Raw genomic sequence first — 19,721 nt, forward strand, 5'->3', positions numbered from 1 at the left:
GGCCCCAGCCGGCGGCTCCATGCCCGCGGCCCGACGGGGCGGAGCAGCCTGAACCCACCCCCGGCTCCGCCCCGCCCCGCGCGGCGTTTAAAGGGGGCTGCCCGGGGCTGAGCCCCGCATCGCTGCCTCCTGCGGGTGCCGCGCCCTCCAGCTGGGTCCGTGCAGGGGCTGAGTGAGCCCCTGGGGACTCAGCCGGGACCGGCTCCCAGCGGTGCGGGATCCGGGCTCCCCCGAGACGCGTTTGGCTGTTGGCTGCTGGAGACAGAGTCCTTTAAATCCCAGCCGACAGCGAAGCAGCCCAGGAGCCAGGTGACTCCTTCCCCGGCAGCCCGGCCCTCGGGTGGGGCCCGCGCCCGTCTCCTGCAGCGACCGGCCTCCTCCCAGCCTTGGGCTGGTGTCGGGGCGTGAGGCGTGAGGTGGGCGCCCACAGCCCGCGCTGGGGCACTTGCTCCGGGCAGCCAGGCTGAGGAGAGAGGGAAGGGAAAGGCACAAGGGAGAAAAGAAACAAAACCCTCCCTGGGGATACAGACTCCTGGTTTTGCACCTGCCCCTTCCAGCGGTTCCAGGGGGTAGCGCGTGTCTGGAGCTTGTGCCAGCAGTGCCGCCCTATCTGCTGCTTGCAGGAGGCTGGCGTGCAGCTGCCCACGCAGACCTTGCTGCTGGCTCCCAGAAGGTGCTGGCAGGGCAGGGGATGTAGCTGCACTGGAAGTTTGCTCCTGTCCTTGTTGTGGCCCAGTCAGCTTGCTGAGATGTGCAGCCTCCTCCCCCTGCTGCTGTCCCCTGATCCCAGGCAGGCGGTACCAGCTATCCAGGGCCTACTGGGTGACCTCCAGCTGGACAAAGAAAGCACGCTCGAGGCTTTCCTGGGAGATGCCAAGTGTGAGGAGTACTTGTGGGCTCTCTGCAAGCTTCTGGCTGTTCCTGATGTCAGGTGAGTGAGGTCTGAGGGGTCAGCATGCCTCTGTAGCACAGCTCTGTGGATGCACAGTTATCCCATGCGTACTGTGTGATGGAGATAGCTGTGCCCTAGTTTGCATTCACTTTATCCCTGTGGCTTACTTGAGCTCTGTTCACTAAGCCGTTCCATGGCTAGCCAGGGTCCCCTGAGGTGGGCACAATGGGTGATGGGCAGTCGAAAGCTCCAGTCCCTGAACAGGTGGATTAACAGAAACTATGGAGCAGTCCTGGTCCCTGCACAGTGGGCAGCCAGGCCCCGTGAAGACCCAATCTGAAGCCTCTGGGAATCGGTAGCAAGTTTCCAGTGGGCTTTGGATCAGGCTTTCAATGAGGTATAGCTTGGGATTGGGCCCTACTTTTCTGTCTCCCAACCACCTGATGGATGTCCTATGGAGACAGGACAATGGGAGCCTTTAGCCCTGGTTTGCTGTGTAGCAACAGGCTGGGAGAAGATAAATGGCTCCCATTGTGCGTATGGTGTTTGCACCCAGCAAGCTGTCATAACACGGTACACAGCTACAAAGCAAGGCAAACAGGGCCCAAGCTTGGCAGAAGCTGTGGAGGCTGTGCTACTGCTGTTCAAACAGCAAGGGTTCAGACCTCTGCCCAGTGCTAGGGCCTGAGCTCTGACTCCAGCCATGGCAAAGCCCCCAACATCTGGAGGAGCCAGCTGTGCCACTCAGCTGTGTGGCATAGCTTCCCCTGCCTGGCTCGGAGCTAGCTGCGTTCTCTTTGTGCATTGAGGCTGCTCTGTTCTTTTCCTTGTCTGAAGCCACCCACTGGTCCCCCTCACCCCTGGCTGCTCCCAGGGGCCAGGTGGTGGCATCCTAGGAGGCTCCTACCCAGGGACTTTAGCCTCTAGCAGACAGCTGGAGGCTGCTGGACACTTAAGCTGAGGCCAAAGCAGCTGAGGAACAACAAGGACAAGGAGTCCAGGCATGGGGCAAGGGAGCTGCAGGCACCAAGAGCTAATCTTTTAACCTTCTCACTACTGGACCCTAAAGCAGCTTTGGTGGGAAGGAGGCACATGCTGGAGTGAGTGTCCATGTGCTCCGAGCCTCCCAGGGCAATATGGTGGGGCACAGCTGGGCCCCGAGTTGTGCCCCCAGACTGGGTGAAACAGCTACTGCCCAAATATACCAAGGCAGCACTGGATCCGTAGTCTAAGCAGCAGCCGTTCTCAGTTGAGTTGGGGGAGGTTGCAGCTGCTTACGCCAGAGATGAGCGTGGCCCTGTGTAGTTTTTATTCATATGCAAGTCAAGCTACTGCCAATCCCAGCACGAGCCTGGGCTTTGTTTCACTGAGTGTGTACACAGTGTCTAGGGCTTTCCCTTGGCAGAGCCTTGGCAGCAACCCAGGGCCCCAGCAGGGAGCTGAGCTGGGTGAGAGATACATGGATGCTCTCACACCTCTCTGCTCCCCCAGCCGTGCCTCTTTTGTCTCCTCCACCCACTCTTGCACCACCCCTCCTCCCCTGGTGCCCCCTACCCCTGTGGGTAGATTCTGATGTAAGGGTCCCTCAGGGTGCTTGGAGAGCAGTGGCCTGGCCTAAGGAAGTATGCGGGCTTTCTGTTCCTTCCACAGTCCCTGCTGAGAGGCATGGTGTGGGAATGGTCAGCCTGCTGCAGAAGGCCCAAAGGTCAGCAGCAAGGGCCTTGCCATGGTAACAGCCAAAACAGCCTGGTGGAGGCAGGCTTTGGCTTGGAGCTGTGACTTCCACTGACCTATCCTACTTCACACCAGATCAGAGCATCACAAGCACACTTAGCCTGTCCTGCCTGCGCCTAAGGATGCTCAGCCTCTCCCAAGAGACAGCACAAGATCAGGGCCCCTTTGTCCTCTGATGGCTTCCAGCACTGGGCCTCAGCTTCACCTTGCATTCCTTCTGCATGCCTTGTTTTAGCTCTTGTCCTCTCCACACCTCTGCTCTCACCTGTCGGCACTAGGATGGTTGTCAGGGTCCCTGGCTGTAGCTTTAACATTTCACCCCTGCACAAAGCAGATGTGAGCCACCTCCCAGGTAGTGCGTACTCTCCCTTCCAGTGGGCTTGGGAAGGGTCTCTAGCGAGGATGAAGCTAAGAGTACCAGCCAGCAGCTCAGGGCTCCAGAGGCACTGAGTTTGCTTGGGCTCAGAGTGTGTCAGTCTCACTCAGCCACAGGAAAGACCTATTTGCTGAGCTTCTGGCCAGCAATGGGATCTTCATGTATATGCATATACATACCAATACACACACGTACCCATATCTGTACCCATAAGCACATGTTCGCCCATACCTCAAATGCTAGGCTGAAAATGCTTAAAAGCCTACAACTAAAACTGTTAGACTTTATAGGCTCCTAGGCCAGCCTAAAAAAATCTAGTCACAGCCCTTGGGAAACATGGCCTCTTGCCATGGTAGGTGACCTTTAACATGGTGGCACAAGGGGCCTTCTCTGCCCTTGCCATGACCAGCCAAGGGTTCTATATCCTGCACCCAGCTCCTAGCTAGCACCTCTGCAGCCCTGCCCACCCGGGAGGAAGCAGGAGTCTTGCTACCGACCTCTGTGCTCTGTGCTGGGTGGGTAGGGTATGAAGGCACCCACATCCTGACTGGCACTCTGCTGTCTGTGCCAGGCTGTGCAGCTATGCCGCCTACATCCTGGGGACCATTGCAGAACACGAGACTGGAGTGGCACGCCTGGTGGCACTGGCAGAGGGCCATGATTCAGACTCTGGGGTTCTCCTGGGCATGCTGAATGCCATGCTGACGTGGGACGACACAGAGGCTGTGATGAATGCAGCAGGCACCCTGGCCTCTCTGGTAAGGACCTCAGGGTGAAGTAGGGGTGGGTTGGGAGGTTAAGGGGCAATTATATCTCAGGCAGAGTGAAGCAGCCTCAAGTTCTGTATAAAGAAAGGGCCATAAATCACTGCATGTATACCCCCTTGGGTGGGTATGTGGGACTTCTGAGGGATTGTAGCTGGCACAAAGCTCATCCCTAATGCCCAGCTTCCCTCTCTTGTGCCTTCAGAGGCACAGCCTCCAAGCCTTGCTGAGCTGCTGGCCTGTCTCTCCAGGCCTTGGGCCCTGCCCACAACCTCCCCAGTTAGTCAGCTGCATGCACCGTCACCCTGGCAAGGTATGGCCTTCATCACCTGCAGGTCAGAGGACTAGGGCCTATTTTTCAGAGGAGCCGAAGGTCCCTGATGCTGTGGAGTATGTGCCGTTGAGCAGGAAGCTGGGACTGGGAGGAGTGGACGGGCTCAGACTGGGCTGCCGCTTTATGGCACAGAGCCCCACTTACAAAACCTGATGCAGAAGCACTGGCTTGTGGGGCTACCCGTGCTAGTGCTTGGACAACACTTCAACCTGACAGAGCATGGTTTGTTGGTAGACCTCTAAGTGCTTTACAAAGGAGGCTGTCTTGGTGATGGGGAAACTGAGGCACAGTGTGGGGAAGCAGCTGGGCCACGGTCACACAGTGGCTGCCTTGGAGATAGTTCCCAGGTGTACTGACTGCTCTACCCACTGGCTAATACTGCCAATCTGAGGCCGATGGTGTGAGGGGAGGAAGCTGGTGCCCCATTAACCTCCCCCACAGACTCCTCCCTGCCACTTCTAAGGGACTTCTCCAGCTCCCTTGGTTTCACTTCTTCCTCTCCTGAGGCGGAGACAGGTCCCGGCCGGCAGTGGCTCCTCCGGGACCCGAAAGCTGAGGAGGTCATTGAGAAGCTTGTGGTGCTGCTGGGCTCGACTGATAGACAGACGGCCAGCAACTCTGCCTTGGTGCTGGCCCGACTCGCTATCGCCTCTGAGGGCTGCAGAAGGCTGCTGAGCCATCCCCAGGCTGAGCAACTCCTGAGGCAGCTCATCACATGCTTGGAGGCAGAGGAAGCAGGTGGGTTGGAAGGGTGAGGTGCTTGGTGCTGGTGGGGGAGCAGGATCTGGGAGTGTCTTGGAGACTTTCTGGGTGAAGAAGTGAGCAATCAGAAAATGAGAGAGCATGTGAGCATGGCAGGGATGTGCCTTGGGGAATATGTACAAATTATAGCCAAGGAGAACGCATCTGTCTGGCTATTGTCATATATTCCTATCTAGCTTTAGAACTTCCCTGGCTTTAGCCTCTTAAGTCTCAGGTGGCCTGGACAGGACTGTTGGCAAAGCTAGAACCTCAGCCTGAATTTCTTCTAGCTCTTTGTGCTAGAAGATGAGACTGACAGTTGATGAGACTGATCAGGACTGGCTGCTAGCCTGAGTCAGCAGCACTGCGCTGCTCTCCATGGGCTGCTGCAGCCTGGCACCTGGGCACACCCCCACAACCAGCCAGCTGTCCTCCTGCCAAATCTTAGGGCACTCTGAACCAAACAGAGCAAAGGAGCTGTCCAGCCCCACCCTTCGCACCACATCTGCCCTTCGTGCCACCCCCTCTTCCTGCAGACGAGGCCCAGTCTTTCTGAGCTGCCTCTTTTCTTGTTGGGATTCCAGGCTGCAGAATGAACGCTGCCTTCGCACTGGGGCGCCTGTGTGACATGGACCTTGGCCCCCCCCGGCTCCTTGCCCTCCCAGAAGCCACCAGCATGGTGAGGGGGCTGGTCTTGTTTCCTTCCAATCCACAGGGGATTGTCAGGGACTCCATGGGAAAATAATGCTCAAAAAGAAGGTAATAAATGCCCCTTGAGTTTTTCCTGGCCACTGCTACATCCTGGCCTGGCCTCAGCCCTGCATGTGATGAGATGAGGAGGCAGGTGCCAGGACGAAGCATTGGGTCTGCTCAGACCACCTGGCTGAGTAGGCACAAGCCTTGGTGAACCTAACCTGGGTGATCAATGAGATGTTTCTTTTTCAGGTCCATGCCCTGGTGTCTGTGATGGCCAGTGGGGACTCAGGAGGGAGCCGCAATGCCTGCTTCGCACTCAGCTGCCTGGCTGCCAGCAGAGAGGGACATGGTCATGTCATGCGTAGCCCTGCCTTCCCCTGGGCCCTGGATACACTCTGCCACCTGCTTTGTGCAGAGGAGCAGGAGTCCTCCTGGTTCGCTGCCATGTGGGTCCTGATTCCCTGCGCATGCGTGGGGACAGTGGGGAGGCAGTTTTCTTCCCCAGGGGCCAGTAGAGCAGTAGGAGCCAATCACCTGGAACAGGCAGGTGCAGTGACATGGCAGTAGGAGCTGATGGGGAAAAAAGCAGGAGGGCACAAAGCTGTGCAATGGGGCAGTGGGAGAATATGGCATGGAGCTCCCATGCACCCAGGGTGGAGTCAGTGATGAGGAGCTGTGCTGAGCGATCAGACCTTGCTTTCTCATCCCCATTTGTTTAATTGGCAATGGTAGCTCCTCCCTAACTGACTCATGGGCTTTGACCCATTACAGATCACATGCACCCTTACTCTTTGGATCAGGTTGCCACACAAATAGTCCTTCCCTTGCTCCCGGTATCTATGAAAGCAGCCCCCTCCTCTGCTAGACAAGGTGCATGACCGGTGTCTCTCTTGTTTTGCAGGACAATGAGAGTGCTGGCCAGCCAGCGCCCAGGTGTGGTGAAGCTCCGACAGCACCCCCACCTGGAACATGCTCTGCAGGTACTTTGTCAGGGGCAGGGCAGGGGAAGTGGGCCGGGCTGGGCCGGGTTTGTCTCAGCCACACTGAAGTACATCCAGAGAATCTCGCCAAGAGCTCAGCGCTGAAGAGATCCCAGGTTGACCTGGCTAACAGAAATCAGACTCAAGCCCCTGGGAGCCTCCCAAATAACTCTAGAGGTCAGAATCTGGACCACTGTATGACTAAATCCTCAATCATTTATTTCTGACTGCACACAGAATGTGCTAGGTGCTGTATAAATAGAGAGCAGGGGTGGCAGGCCTGCAGCACAAGTGTCCCAAGGGGTGTGCAGTAGACTGAAGAGGGGGCAGGCAGCCCAGTGTCAGGTAGGGGAGCAGAAAGCAGAGCAGCAGAGCAGGCAACGGAAGGGGATCAGAGCTGCCAGAAAGGTTGCCCGCCCCCCCCCTCTGATATAGAGGAAAATGCTCGCTCCCCAGGGCAACAAACAACCAAGTGACACTGCCCACTGGGCATTGTTCCTTCAGTCACGGCCCAGAAGTCGTGTACAACTAGTTGAATGTGGTCTGTCAAAACTGCTTCTCTAATGGGTTTTCAACTAAAAGAAAGGTTATCAGGAAGAATGACTGCCTTGCGTGGAAACCTGTCTTTCTCATCAGAAATGCCAGCACAAAACCTAAAATGGTCCGTTTTGGCTGTGCTGCCATGGGGCTTCGTGGGAATAGTAGGTCAGTTGCTTTACGTCCTTGCTCCCTTCTGCAGACCAGACTCCCTGCTATGAGTAGAGACAGGTCTTTGTTAGCTACGTTAGTCTGAAGTCAGGCAGAAGGCAAGATAAGTGGTACCTTACAGACTAAATAAAGCAGAGATGCAAACACTTTAATAAGCAGCAACTTGCTTTATCAGATCTGATAAATGATGCTGCTGCTTACAAAAAGCTCTGCATCTGATTCAGTTAGTCTAGACGAGTGGCTCTTAACCTTTCTAGACCAGGACCTCTCAAAAAGTGCCAGCTTTTAGTTTTCTTTTGTTGACTCCATAAAAATAATAGAGCAATGCTTCTGTTGCAAAGAGCTCCACAACAGGGCAGCCTGTATTTAACACTGTGGATTCCTATTTGACATTTCTGTGTTTTATTTTGTGAATCGTGTTTGCCCACCTAAGCACTAACATTGCATGGCACCTTGCGGCACCCTTGAAAGGATCTCAAGGCAACCTCACTGAGTATCACTGTAGATACAAATCTACCCTGCCTTCTAGCACGACTCTCTCTCTCATGATGCACCACAGCCAGGGTCTCCCATGATGCATTGCAACCATTCTCCAAGGGGGGGGATATTCCAGATGCACTCTGGGGGATGTAGTCCAATGAGGGTACCTGGGCTGTATAAAGACTGGGAGCATTGGGGGGGGGGCGGTATCCAAGCTATGGTTCCCATGAGACTCCAAGGAAACTTCTCTGAGTGAAAATATTTCAGATTTTACCCAAAATATTGTGAGACTTGAATTTTCCTGAGAAATAGACATTTTCTGCAGTCCACCTCTCTCCTTCCTGCCCAGCCCTGCTTATGTACCACCACCTACCTGCACTGCAGTCACAGCCCTGCCCTGCGAGTGCTGTGATGGCAATGCTCTCTCTCCACAGGAATTGTCTGTTTCGAAGACAGCCGGGAAGGAGCTGTTGGAGGAAGTGACTGTCACCCTGGCCAAGCTCCAGCGCCCCCCTAAGCCCCTTCCCCCAGAAGCCAAGGTGCTGGATTCTGGGGCAATCCAGGTGTCCTGGAAAGGCTTTAGGCCTCAGAGCGGGCTTGAGGTCCATTACAGGTAAGAGCCCACTCTACCCTGGGAGCCTACAGGGAGGAGCAAGACAACCTCTGGGGTGATGATGGAGAAAGATCCCAGGCTGGTCCTCTATTTAGACTTCTAAGAGTCAAGATCCACTCTTGTCTGCATCTCTGTAGTCCTGACAGGACTTATTCCACTGAAGTCAATGGGCTGAATGGTGATCTTAGTTTGGTTTTAGACTAACTGGACACCAGTGGAGTGACTCCTGATTTCTGCTGGAGTTGCAGTGTTAGCTGTTCGGATGATAGGAAAGCCCCCTAGGATTGCTTCAATATCCTAGAAACTGCATGATAGCAGTTTTCAGATACTTGAAGGGCTGCTGTGAAGAAGGAAAGCGCCTTTTCTCTTGCTGGAGAAAGGAGGATGTGGACCAATGGCTTGAAGTTGCAGCAAAGTAAGTTTTAGACTGGGTATCAGGGAGAATTTCTTCACTGTTAGCATCATGAGGCAGTGGAATAGACTGCCATGGGAAGTTGTGGACTCTCCATCACCAGAGGTGTTCAAGAAGAGGTTGGACAGCTACCGGTCAGGGAGGATTCTAGGTGTAGCTTTGCCTATATTCTACTATGGGTATTTCCAATGCTTCTGGGATTGGGTTGTCATGTCCGTCCCCCACTTACCTGCTACATGTGTCAAGGTGTTTTTAAGCCTCCCTCAAAGGGCATTGGGTGTCAGTAACAGCCAGTGCTGGGGATGTTGACTGGGATGTGCCAGTGCTCCTGCTGGGATCAAAGCCAGAGGTTCCTGAGTAGAAGGTCTTGTCCCGCTGCTCAGGGTCAGATTGATCACCATATTTGGGGGCAGGAAGGAATTTTAGCCTGTGGTCAGATTGGCACTAACTGTAGGGTTTTTTGCCTTCCACTGTAGTGGGGGGGTGCACTTCTACCTGGGATCTCTCAAGCATTATTGACACCTTTTATAGAAACACCTTTGTTGGCTGCCATGGTTCCTCTGCTTTACCTGTGGCAGGTTAGGGTGTGATGTCTTGTGCTGTGTCAGGGTTGACAGTTATCTTACATAGAGTTTAGATTATAGATTGTATAGGTGGTTGGAATAGGGATGATCCTACCTCAGGGAGGGGGTTGAACTAAATGACCTCTGGAGGTCCCTTCCAGCCCTACTGCTCTATGACTGTGACTCTAAGGCAGTGATCTCCAACTTTTTAAAGCAGATCACCTTTGGCATTTAAAGCAAACCGAGATCTCCTGTGTGCTGCTGCCACCCCCTCCCCCTCCATCCAACAGGTAAGTCTGTGGGGAGAGAAGGGGTGGGGGCAGATCGCGGCAGAGGGATAAAAAATTATTTGGGGGCATGCCTCCCCAGCAGTTAAGTCCCACCTGGCTGGGGCCCCACGCAACTTGCCTCTTCTCCTGCCTTTACAGCACTTTTCCCTCGCTGCAGGGGCCTTGATCTAGCCCCCACCCCTTCCCTTTCCCATGGACTGACCTGCTGGGCTGGGGCATGAGCATGCATGCATGCAGGCACTCAGCCCCCCATCCCAGTCTCAGATCAACTCCAAGAGGCTCCAAGATCTATGATGGATCGAGATCCACTGGTTGGTGACCACTGGTCTAAGGGGTTCATCTCAAAAAGGTGTAGCTTCCTAAGTCTAGGAACAGACATTGCATTTATCCCTGGATATGTTGGAATCGTAGACAGGTGTCTCTGTTTATCCTGGAACAAAAATATGCCAGGATTGACGTGTATACACCACCCTTCTGACCAGGGCTTGCTGGGCTGTTGAATGCAGTGCTGCTTTTCTGCCATTGATTCAATTATGCTATCTTGGGATAAACTATTACTACCTTTTATCCAGGAAACATTTTTGGGGGGGTTTTATCCCAGGACAATTGATGTGAAAATCTGCATGCTTGGACTTTGTCCTAGTATGAAATGGTTTATGCCAGGATAAATGTAACATCTGTTTGTAGCCTGAGTGACTTAGAAGTTGATGGTCAAGGAATGTAGAAAATAGACGGAAGTGGTAGTGCACTGGTATGCAAGAGAAAGGAATAATATCTTGCTGTATGCATCCATGTATTGGTCTGTGATTGGATGGTTCAAAGAGGAATGTATGCATAAAGCTCTACTTTCTCAGGACAGCTTTGGATGTGTGTGCCTTGGCATTTACCCCTCCCTCCCCACCCTTTCCATCAGTTGGACAGACCAGCAAATTGGCAGTGAAGAAAAGCTCTCTAGCTTCAATTTGGTTTCTTTCACTGACTGGGGAACCTGCAGCAGTGGGACTGGAAGATGTGCCCCTGGAAGCTGCAACAAGCAGAAAGAAGAATGTAGCCTCTGACTCCATGAAAGTCCTGCCCCAGCAGGTGCCAGATCACTGCAAGTTAAACCGCATGGCCACACTCCCAACCCCCAGAGCCCAGCTCTCCCCTCGCTGACTTCAGCAGCATTATTCCTGATGTAGGGCAGTGGGGCAAGAACCACACCCCAATACACAACTGTTGGTCTGTGTTTCCTTTCCTCAGCCCCTATGGGCCAGATCCTGCACATAGCCATCATAGGACATCACATTTTTGTGTGTGCTGAGTAGACCTACTGTTTCCTCTGCTCTCTAGGCTGTATGAGAGTGGTTCCCTGCTGTACAGAGGTCCAGCCTGTCACTACATCTTGGCAAGCAGCATGCCATGCCCCAAATACCATTTCCAGCTGTGTCTTGAGATGGAAGAGGACTGTGGTCCATGCAGCGATACTACAGTGTTACGTGGAGAAGAGCCCATGCCCAGCTGTCCCTTGGATTTTCAGGTCGTAGGTCGCACAACCACTCAGCTGAAGCTGAGCTGGGCTCCCCCGGCCATGCCCAATGGCACCATTAAACACTACATGGTGTACCGGGAAGGGACAGTGGTGGGGACCACCTCAGAAGTTGGCTGCATTGTTGGAGGCCTCTCGCCAGGTATGAGCTACCGGCTCAGTGTCTGTGCATGCACCAGCACAGCCAAAGGGGAGAAGGCCTGGCTGCATGCCAAGACCCTGTCTGTGGGGGGTCATGCCCCTGAGAGATTAACTCTTGTGATCCTGGGACGCAGTGAGATCCTAGTGACCTGGGACGTGCCCAAGATGCCTCTGGGCCGCTTTTTCAACTACGAGCTGTGCCTGAATGGAAAGGTGGTCTACCTGGGTACCCAGCGCTCTTATGTGGCCCGCAGGCTCACGCCTAACACAGAGTACACCTTCACCATCAGCGCCATCACCAGTGAGGGGCGCAGCGTCAGCCGCCCTGTCACCAAGTGCACCCTCAGGCACGAGTATGGGAACATCAGCAGGTGAGGCCTCCCTCCAGCTACAGTAATTGCCATGGTGCCTAGGGACTCTGTTGTATTCAGTGCTACTGCTGCACTGGTGTCCTGCTCCCAAGTCTGGGCCCACACAGCCAGCATGATGCTGCCTCAACCATGCCCAGAACCACCCAAGATGATGTCCTGTCCCCCACCATGCACAGTCTGCCACTACCATGACACCCACTCCCTTTCTGCCCAGCTTTCCAACAGGCCCAGCCTAGTCCAAAGAGCTCTGCACCAGTATAAATTAGTTTAGATCTGAGCCAGGGTCCCCAACACCCTCCAGTAGGTATGGGAGCGCCTGGGCTTTGGGACAGTATGTGGACTCTTCTCCCACGGCCCTGATGCAGCTCCTTTGTGTCTTGCCTGCTTCCATAGGTGCCATTACTCCTTCCCTTGGAGAAGTCAGTTGGCAGCTCCTAGCAAGACCCCAGACATCAGGAGCCAGGAACCAGGGAAGGACAGAGGCAATGTGAAAGTGTCACCAAAGCCTTCTCCTGCCAAGACTCCAGGGCTCCCTCTGAAGTTGAGCAGAAGGGCCAGTAAGATTCAGGAGGGTGAGAGCACCTTGCAACCTGCTGGCAAATCCAGGTATGGCTCCATGCTTGGAACCAGACATCTGCTGGTGGTGCCCTGTCTGGGGCCTCTTCCACAAGGACCCTGAAGTTGGGAAGAGGAGGAGGAAATGGGGCAGGCCCTGGGGTCCCCTGGTATCTCTCCACCTTCCCTCTCAGAGCACTTCCCTGTCATGCTGCCAACCATGGAATAACACCTCCAATGCTGGTGTCTGGGCTGGCTGGAGGTGACTCAGACCCCATGCCATTGTGTAGTGGGAACAGACTCAGCACAAATGTCCTCCCCATGCTTCCCCTGTACCCCAGGCTTGCTACTCAGAGTCATGTCCCTCCATCTTCTACCTCAGGCCCCTACCCCATCTGCAATGGGTCTTCAGCCCAACACTAACCTGGCTCCTGTGTTTCCTCACCCAGGACAGACTCTTCTCTCTCCTTCTCCACAGAATGCAGCCAGGATATTCACATGCCTGTCCTCACCAAGGTGGGTATGAGGAATTCCCACTACACAGAGAGCAGGGCAGTAGCCTCCAACCTCACTAGCCTGGTGCCTCTGAGCTCACCTGCTTTCCAGAGCTGATGGAAGGCCAAGCAGCTGGGACCACGCTTGAGGGTGCTCCAGGTTGGGGTGTTATAGGAACAAGGAGGGGAATGGGCTGCTGGCTGGGGTGGATCACGTGCCTATTGGCCCAGGAGACTTGGAGATCAAAGGAACTGGTGTCGGACACTTGACCATTCCTGGTGAGTCTGCTATGGCCTGGAGCCCTGAAGGGAGCTGACATACCTGAGACCCATGGGCTATTCATGGACAGCCAAGCATGATTGCACTGTCAGCATGAAGCCTGCTGGTGCCAGGGTACAGAGAAATTAATCTGGGGTCAGCTTACCCATCTGTCACAAGGGCATGAGCCCCCTGCAAAATGGGGAGGGGCATAATTCAGCTCCTTTAGGGATATTGGTTCGGGCTCACTGAGTTAGGAGATAACTTGACTATGTGGACATAGGCTCCAGTGAAACTAGAGCCTCTCCAGGTGGTCCCCTCCAAGTCACTAGGACCAGCATCCCCTCTATGGCACTGGTGACTGTGGCAGGGTGACACCTGCTTCCCACCAGTGGCAGTGGGAGGAGAAGCTGACTGTTTATTGACCATTGTGTGAACAGGGGAGACAGAAGGATTCCACTAAGTACCCCAACCACCCGACTGCCCCATTTCACATGGACACCAGGCAACAAGAGCAGAGGGTATTGAACACAATGAGCTCCCACAAGCAGCCTGCACCTCAGACCAGCAGGGAACATGGCTCTACCAGCCCAGGAAAGACAAGGAAGCCCCTAGGCCCAAAGGTACCTGTGCATGCACACGTATGTTTGTGCAGGTGATTCCTTTTATGCATGTGTGCATGCTTGCTTGTGTCCACATCCTTAAATGTGTGTGTGCATGCATCCCTGATTCCAAATTTGAGTGTGTATGTGTGTTCATTTGCAGACCTATCTGGGTGAATGCATGACTGCACAGGATATGCACATGCATCTTTGCTAGCACAGTGTGTGCATGCAACCTGGAGAAAAGTCACCCAGGCAGCAGCGAGATCAGCTGCCAGACTAGATCTTGTCCCCTCTTTAGCCCACTGCTGTGGGGTAGAGAGGCAGGAGCCCAAAGTCTCACTCCATTGGGAAATGGGCTCCCATACACCTCCTCAGGAGACTGGCAGCTTGGGGTTGCTGTGGCCCAATGGTGACACCAGATTCTGAGTGAGCCTTCTCTGGAGAGGCCTGAGGACAGTCAGGGCAGAGGGTAAGTTTCATGGAGCTTCCCCAAGCCTCCATGTCAGCACTGTCTAGCTCGGGCATCCTCAGAGAGAGCCAGTTGAGGAGTGGCTCAGATCTAGCTGTGCCGCTGGAAAATAAAGGGCAAAGTATATGCTATCAGCAGGAGACCAGCTTCCTTTGGCCTGTCTGCTCCCAGCAGCCCACAGCATAACACCAGGGGAGATGGGGAGGAAGCCTGGCACAGGACCCCTTGGAATAGCCCCTCACATGGTTCCTCCCTGGTGTCTCCTTGTCTCTCTAACAGCTGGCAATGGCCCTCCCTTTCACCTGCTCAACTTGGCAGGACTCTTGCACTCCAAGAGCAGCAAGCCCTCTTCCCAGACCAGCCCTAATGCAGAGGAGACATAGGCACGCTGAATCCAAACAGCAGGAGCTGAGCTGTAGGCACTACTGCCCCTTGGAGAGCAGGGGGCAGCTCAAAGCTCCATGTGGGAGTGAGCATCTTCCAGGGATGACCCAGACAAGGTGAGCGAGTGCCTGCCCTCTGGAGCAGCTTCCTGCCCTCTTGGTGTCCTGCTCAGTGAGACTGTCCAGAGCCCACCGCTCCCTGGCTGCACAGTGGGGTGGGAGGCAGTTACAGCAGAGGGTGCAATCACGGCCAGGCCCACAGGACAGGTAGGCATTCACGAAGCAATCCACTGCTTTCCCCAGCCGGCTCCTGTCCTGGTAGGAAACCCTCGCTCCTGGCACCCACCAGGCTGCTATTGCCCAGGTGTGGCCTCTACGTCAAAGCTTTGCCATCGGGAGTACTGGCAAATGCCCCTTCCATGCTGCCAATGCCAAAGATGCCCCTGACACTGCCTATGCTCCAGGGCAGCAGAGTTCTAACCCAGCATAGCCCTGGCAGTGCCCTGCAGCAGTTGGAGGAGGTGTGATCCTGCTAGGGATCTGCCCTCTAGCAAAACAAACGTGGCTTTGATACCTCTCATTTCTGTGGCTGTGTAGGTTTATCCAGAGCTGTGCCCCTGTCCTGACAGAGGAGCAGCAGCTGTTGGGGCCCTGGAAGACACTTGCACCCAGGAAAGGTATTTGGCACCCATGGGGGATGTCTTATCATGCCAGGGCTTGGCGTGTCCTGCCGCCTGCGGTAGGACCGGACTGTGGAGGGAAGTGCCTTTAGCACTGGAAGGCCACGGTAAAATGTGTGCCTGGGGCAAGGGTGGGCAAAATACGGCCCATGGGCCGGATCCGGCTCACCGGGCCATTCTATCCAGCCCATGGAGCCCCTAAAAAATTTAGTAAATGAATATTTATTTGCCCTGGCTCCCTGTTAAAGCTGGCTGGAGCCAGGGGCAGTAGGACCCAGAGGGAGCCCTCAGCAGGCTTGAGCCCAGCCCCTCCCACCCCCAGCCAGTGTCCTGCTTTCCTGCCCTGCTCCAGCACCACCTGGCGGCTGCATCCCAGACCCAGGAGCATGGGACTGCGCTGGTAGGGTTGTGTATGTGTGTGCGTGCACATTGGCAGGGAGAGTGTGTGTGTGTGTGTGTGTGTGTGTGTGTGTGTGTGCGTGCGCGCGCGCGCATGTGTGCAGGCACAGGGGCATTGAGCATGTGTGTGTGTGCGCGTGCAGGCACAGGGGCACTGGGTGTGTGCGTGTGTGCGCGCGCGCAGGCACAGGGGCACGGTGTGTGCATGTGAGTGCGTTTGCAGGCACAGGGGTGCTGTGTGTGTGTGCACGCATATGCACAGGGGCACTGTGTGTGTGTGTGTGTGTGCGCGCGCACGCGCAGGCACAAGGGTGCTGTGTGCGTGTGTGCGCACGCAGGGATGCTGCGTGCCTGCGTGTGTGCGCGCGCAGGCACAGGGGTGCTGTGTGCGTGGGTGCGCGCGCAGGCACAGGGGTGCTGCATGCGTGGGTGCGCGCGCAGGGGTGCTGCATGCGTGTGTGCGCGTGCAGGCACAGGGGCGCTGCGTGTGTGCGTGTATGTGCACGTGCAGGCACAGGGGCACTGTGTGTGTGCGTGCGCAGGCACAGGGCATTGAGCGTGTGCGTGTGTGCGCAGGCACAGGGGCACTGGGTGTGTGCGTGTGTGCGCGCAGGCACGGGCACTGGGTGTGTGCGTGTGTGTGTGTGCGCGCAGGCACAGGGGCGCTGCGTGTGTGTGCGCGCGCAGGCACAGGGGCGCTGCGTGTGTGTGTGTGCGCGCGTGCAGGCACAGGGGCACTGTGTGTGTGCGTGCAGGCACAGGGGTGCTGCGTGTGTGTGCACACGCAGGCACAGGCACAGGGGCACTCTGTGTGTGTTCATTGGGTGAGTCCCACACACCCCCCTCCATACACACGCACGTACGCCTCTCTTCACACTGCCATACACAAACCCCAGCCACCCTCACCCCATACATACCCACACCCCACACACCCGCAAACCTATTACCACCCCCTACAATATACAAGAATAAGACTTCAGTTTAAGCTATTGTGCCGTCACCTCTATGTACACTACACAAATGCATGTAAATCAGGACAAAAATATTTTTTGCAATCAAATTAATGTTGTAGGTGATCACTTTTTAGAATATAGTTCGGTATTTTTCTGGTTCAGCAAGGGCTTTTGCCATCCCAGAAAGGAGTAGGTGCTTCTAGGGGTGAGGGGTGGGACTTCTGGTTACAAGACAGCAACCAGGGGGCGGGGCGCCTGTCAAGGGGCGGGGCTACCCATGCAGCCCTTGACAGCTTGCCAAAACTCGGTAAGCAGCCCTCCTTCCTTCGGAAATAATTGCTGGCCCCTGCCCCAGGGGATGCTCCGCAGACACCACCAACTGTCTGTAGCCTGCAGCAAGTGCTGACCTGAAGCTGCCACAGGCTGAGCACGTTACGGGTTGTGCTGTGCAGGGCATGGGGAAGTGACCCCAGAACCTCAGGGTTTGGCCCTGCCTTGTGCTGGGAGCTCCCAGCTACCTGGTTCTCTGCACTCTGCGAGCAGGACGGATGGGCCAGGGTTACCCCCAGATTTCAGGGTGAACCACTGTGAAATCAAAAGCACTGATCCTCCTTTCCTCTTTGACAGGGTTCATGGGGGGTTGTGCACAACGCCAGCCGCCTCCCCAGGCCCTACGGTTTCAGCCACCTTCTCCAGCTCACCAGGGAGACAAGAGCTTGCACTGGAAATCAGACAGGAAAAGCAGGTAAATCAAGGATGGGGGCAGAGAAAATTCCTGTGGGGAAGAGAACAGGCAATTCATCACTTTGCCCTGTGCTGGCCCACACTAGGGATCATGGGAGGAAGGGGCCTTGGGAGAAATATCAGGTGACTGAAGAATGGTCTTGTTTCTTGGGATGTTCCTGCTCCTGTGTGCTGTGATCAGGGCAGTTGCTGGTTTCTAGCCCAGTCCCCTGGCTTCCTTTGCCTTCCAGGGACCAGTGCAGTCATTCTCAACCATGGAACTGCGGCACATGCAGGTGCTGTGAGATCCTTTTCGATGTGCCACGCAATATTTGCCCTGTTAAGTGTTCCAGCACGTACGTGTGACTCACAAGAGAAACCCAGAGATTTCAAATAGGCATCCAGAGGGCCACGGACGTTTCTGACCTGTTAGGGTCTTTCTGAGTTCTTTGCAACAAGACTTGCTCCATTATTTTGTGCTTTTGCTTCCCAGGGACAGTAGCCCTTGGATGGGGCCTGTCTTGTCCTGGTGGGCAATGACAGGGCTGTGTCCAGGGGAACTGTGGTCACGGGGGGAAAACCTGCGCTGTGTCCATGGCCTGATTCTGCCTTGAATGAGCCCTGGGGGAGGCAATGTCATTCCTGGAGCCTGGATTTCCCAGTGTCCCAACCTGGGTTTTGTTTACAAGGGATGTGACTTCATGCCTATTCCCAGCAGAGGGCCCCCATGTGCCTGCCAAGCCTTGGACTTGAAGCTGTCAGTGAAAGCAACAGGGATCCCGACTGCCTCCCCAGATACCCTCTGGCAACAGCAGAGCAGAGCTCAGGATGACATCTCAGCCAAAGGATGGCACCAGAAGTGTGTGCCTGCCCCTGCCCTCGTGCAGTGCCCCAGCCTCAGCTCGGGATGACCTCACGACCTTTCACATTTGATTGAACATGACCTTGGCACAAATGAGACCAGTCTCAGGGTGCACTGTCCAGTTTCTGGGCTGGCTCATGGCTCTGCCATGCCTATTTTCAGTCACCTGCAGTAGACAGAAGTGGGGAGAGGCTGAGACATTTCTATGAGCCGAGGCATGCCATGAAGATCCATCAAAAACACACTCCCCGACACTGAGCATCCCTGCACATTTCAGCCAGTACGGGCACCCCAGGCAGGGAACACAGCCCACGCTCGCTGCCTGCCAAAGCCTGACGGGGGGCAGTGTGTGACAGGATGCCATCTGACTCAACAACACCATTCACACAGGAGACTGGAAATGCTGTGGGATTCACTCCTGCTCATGTACTTGGCTCTTCTGATGCCTCGAGATCCTTTACAGCTGCTGTAAATAAATTTTCAATAATAAAAGGGAGGAGAGGGCAACGGTGTGTATTAAAAAAAGGGAGAGAGAGAGATGTGGGGAGCTCCATGACACAAGAGTGTCACCCTCATAAGCAAGGTGCTTCTGGAAAACAAAGCCAGGCTGCATGGGCAGAGGAGGCCCCGCATGGATCCAGCTGCAGCAAGTGCTACCACATCATATTTTTTCCAACAGACTGGCTCACTGGGAAGGCCCCCCTCCTCCAGTCTGCAAAACAGGGCTCTGTATGCCCAGCAGATGCAACCATGAAGCACCAGAGAGCTGCCCCGGCCCGCACACCATTGCCCGCAGCTGGCACCTGCCAGGGACAGGAAACTCTGCAAGCACATTATGCACATGCAGATGTACACAGGAAAACCCTTGCTGGAAGAGGGGCCCTCTTCTACCCCTTTGCAAACAGGGATGCCCAAGAGGTATAGCCATGGGGCACTGCACCACATACACTGAGGGAAGGCGACGCATCACCACAACACCCAGACGCAGGACCAGCCGTTGTGCACACGCTTCACCAGGCAGGGCCGGAGCCTGGTGGGTTCCCGTGTGACCAGTGTCCAGACAGTGTAGCATGGATGTGTTTGCAGGATCACGGTGTCTAAAGAGCACACACGTGCAATGCACAGTAGACACAGGTGTGCACAGACACATGCTTCAGACACACGTACACAGAAGCAGATGTAGGTGTGTGCAGACAGACACACACACACACACACGCATAGGGACAAACACCCAGAAACACAGGCTTGTGTGTACCCATGGGCGGCCACACACAGATGCAGCGATGCAGGCAAGGTCATGCATGCCACATCCACATCCACATCCACACACACACACACACACACACGGGTGCACACATACACAGAATGGCTCATGCATACATGCACCCACACATACATGCACAGGCTCATGCATGCATGCACACGCGCGCGCGCGCGCGCACACACACACACACACGGGTGCACACACACAGAATGGCTCATGCATACATGCACCCACACATACATGCACAGGCTCATGCATGCGTGCGCGCGCGCGCGCACACACACACACACAGAGGCTCATGCATGCACACGCGCAGGCTCACACACACACAGACATGCACGCGCGCGTGCGCGCGCGCACACACACACATGCGCACGCGCGCACACACGTGGGGCCGGCAGAGGGTGCTGGCGGCCGGGGCTGCGGGGCGGCGGGAGCCGGGCCGGGCCGGG

General features: G+C 55.4%; 1 protein-coding gene across 1 annotated transcript; it reads left to right on the forward strand.

The window, feature by feature from the left end:
• The first annotated feature begins 604 nt into the window (after positions 1-604).
• On the forward strand, positions 605-18,504 carry LOC102371735. The gene is made up of 15 exons (XM_025203060.1): positions 605-931; positions 3,574-3,760; positions 4,607-4,838; positions 5,426-5,520; positions 5,787-5,983; positions 6,439-6,517; positions 8,140-8,318; positions 10,916-11,623; positions 12,017-12,229; positions 12,628-12,694; positions 13,372-13,554; positions 14,285-14,505; positions 14,986-15,065; positions 17,048-17,165; positions 17,859-18,504. The coding sequence occupies exons 1-15, from the start codon at positions 750-752 to the stop codon at positions 18,052-18,054; spliced, it is 2,937 nt and encodes a 978-aa protein (XP_025058845.1). The 5' UTR covers positions 605-749; the 3' UTR covers positions 18,055-18,504.
• The last annotated feature ends 1,217 nt before the right edge of the window (positions 18,505-19,721 follow it).

This window comes from Alligator sinensis, unplaced genomic scaffold, assembly GCF_000455745.1.
Source record: "Alligator sinensis unplaced genomic scaffold, ASM45574v1 scaffold235_1, whole genome shotgun sequence".
Lineage (NCBI taxonomy): Eukaryota > Metazoa > Chordata > Crocodylia > Alligatoridae > Alligator > Alligator sinensis.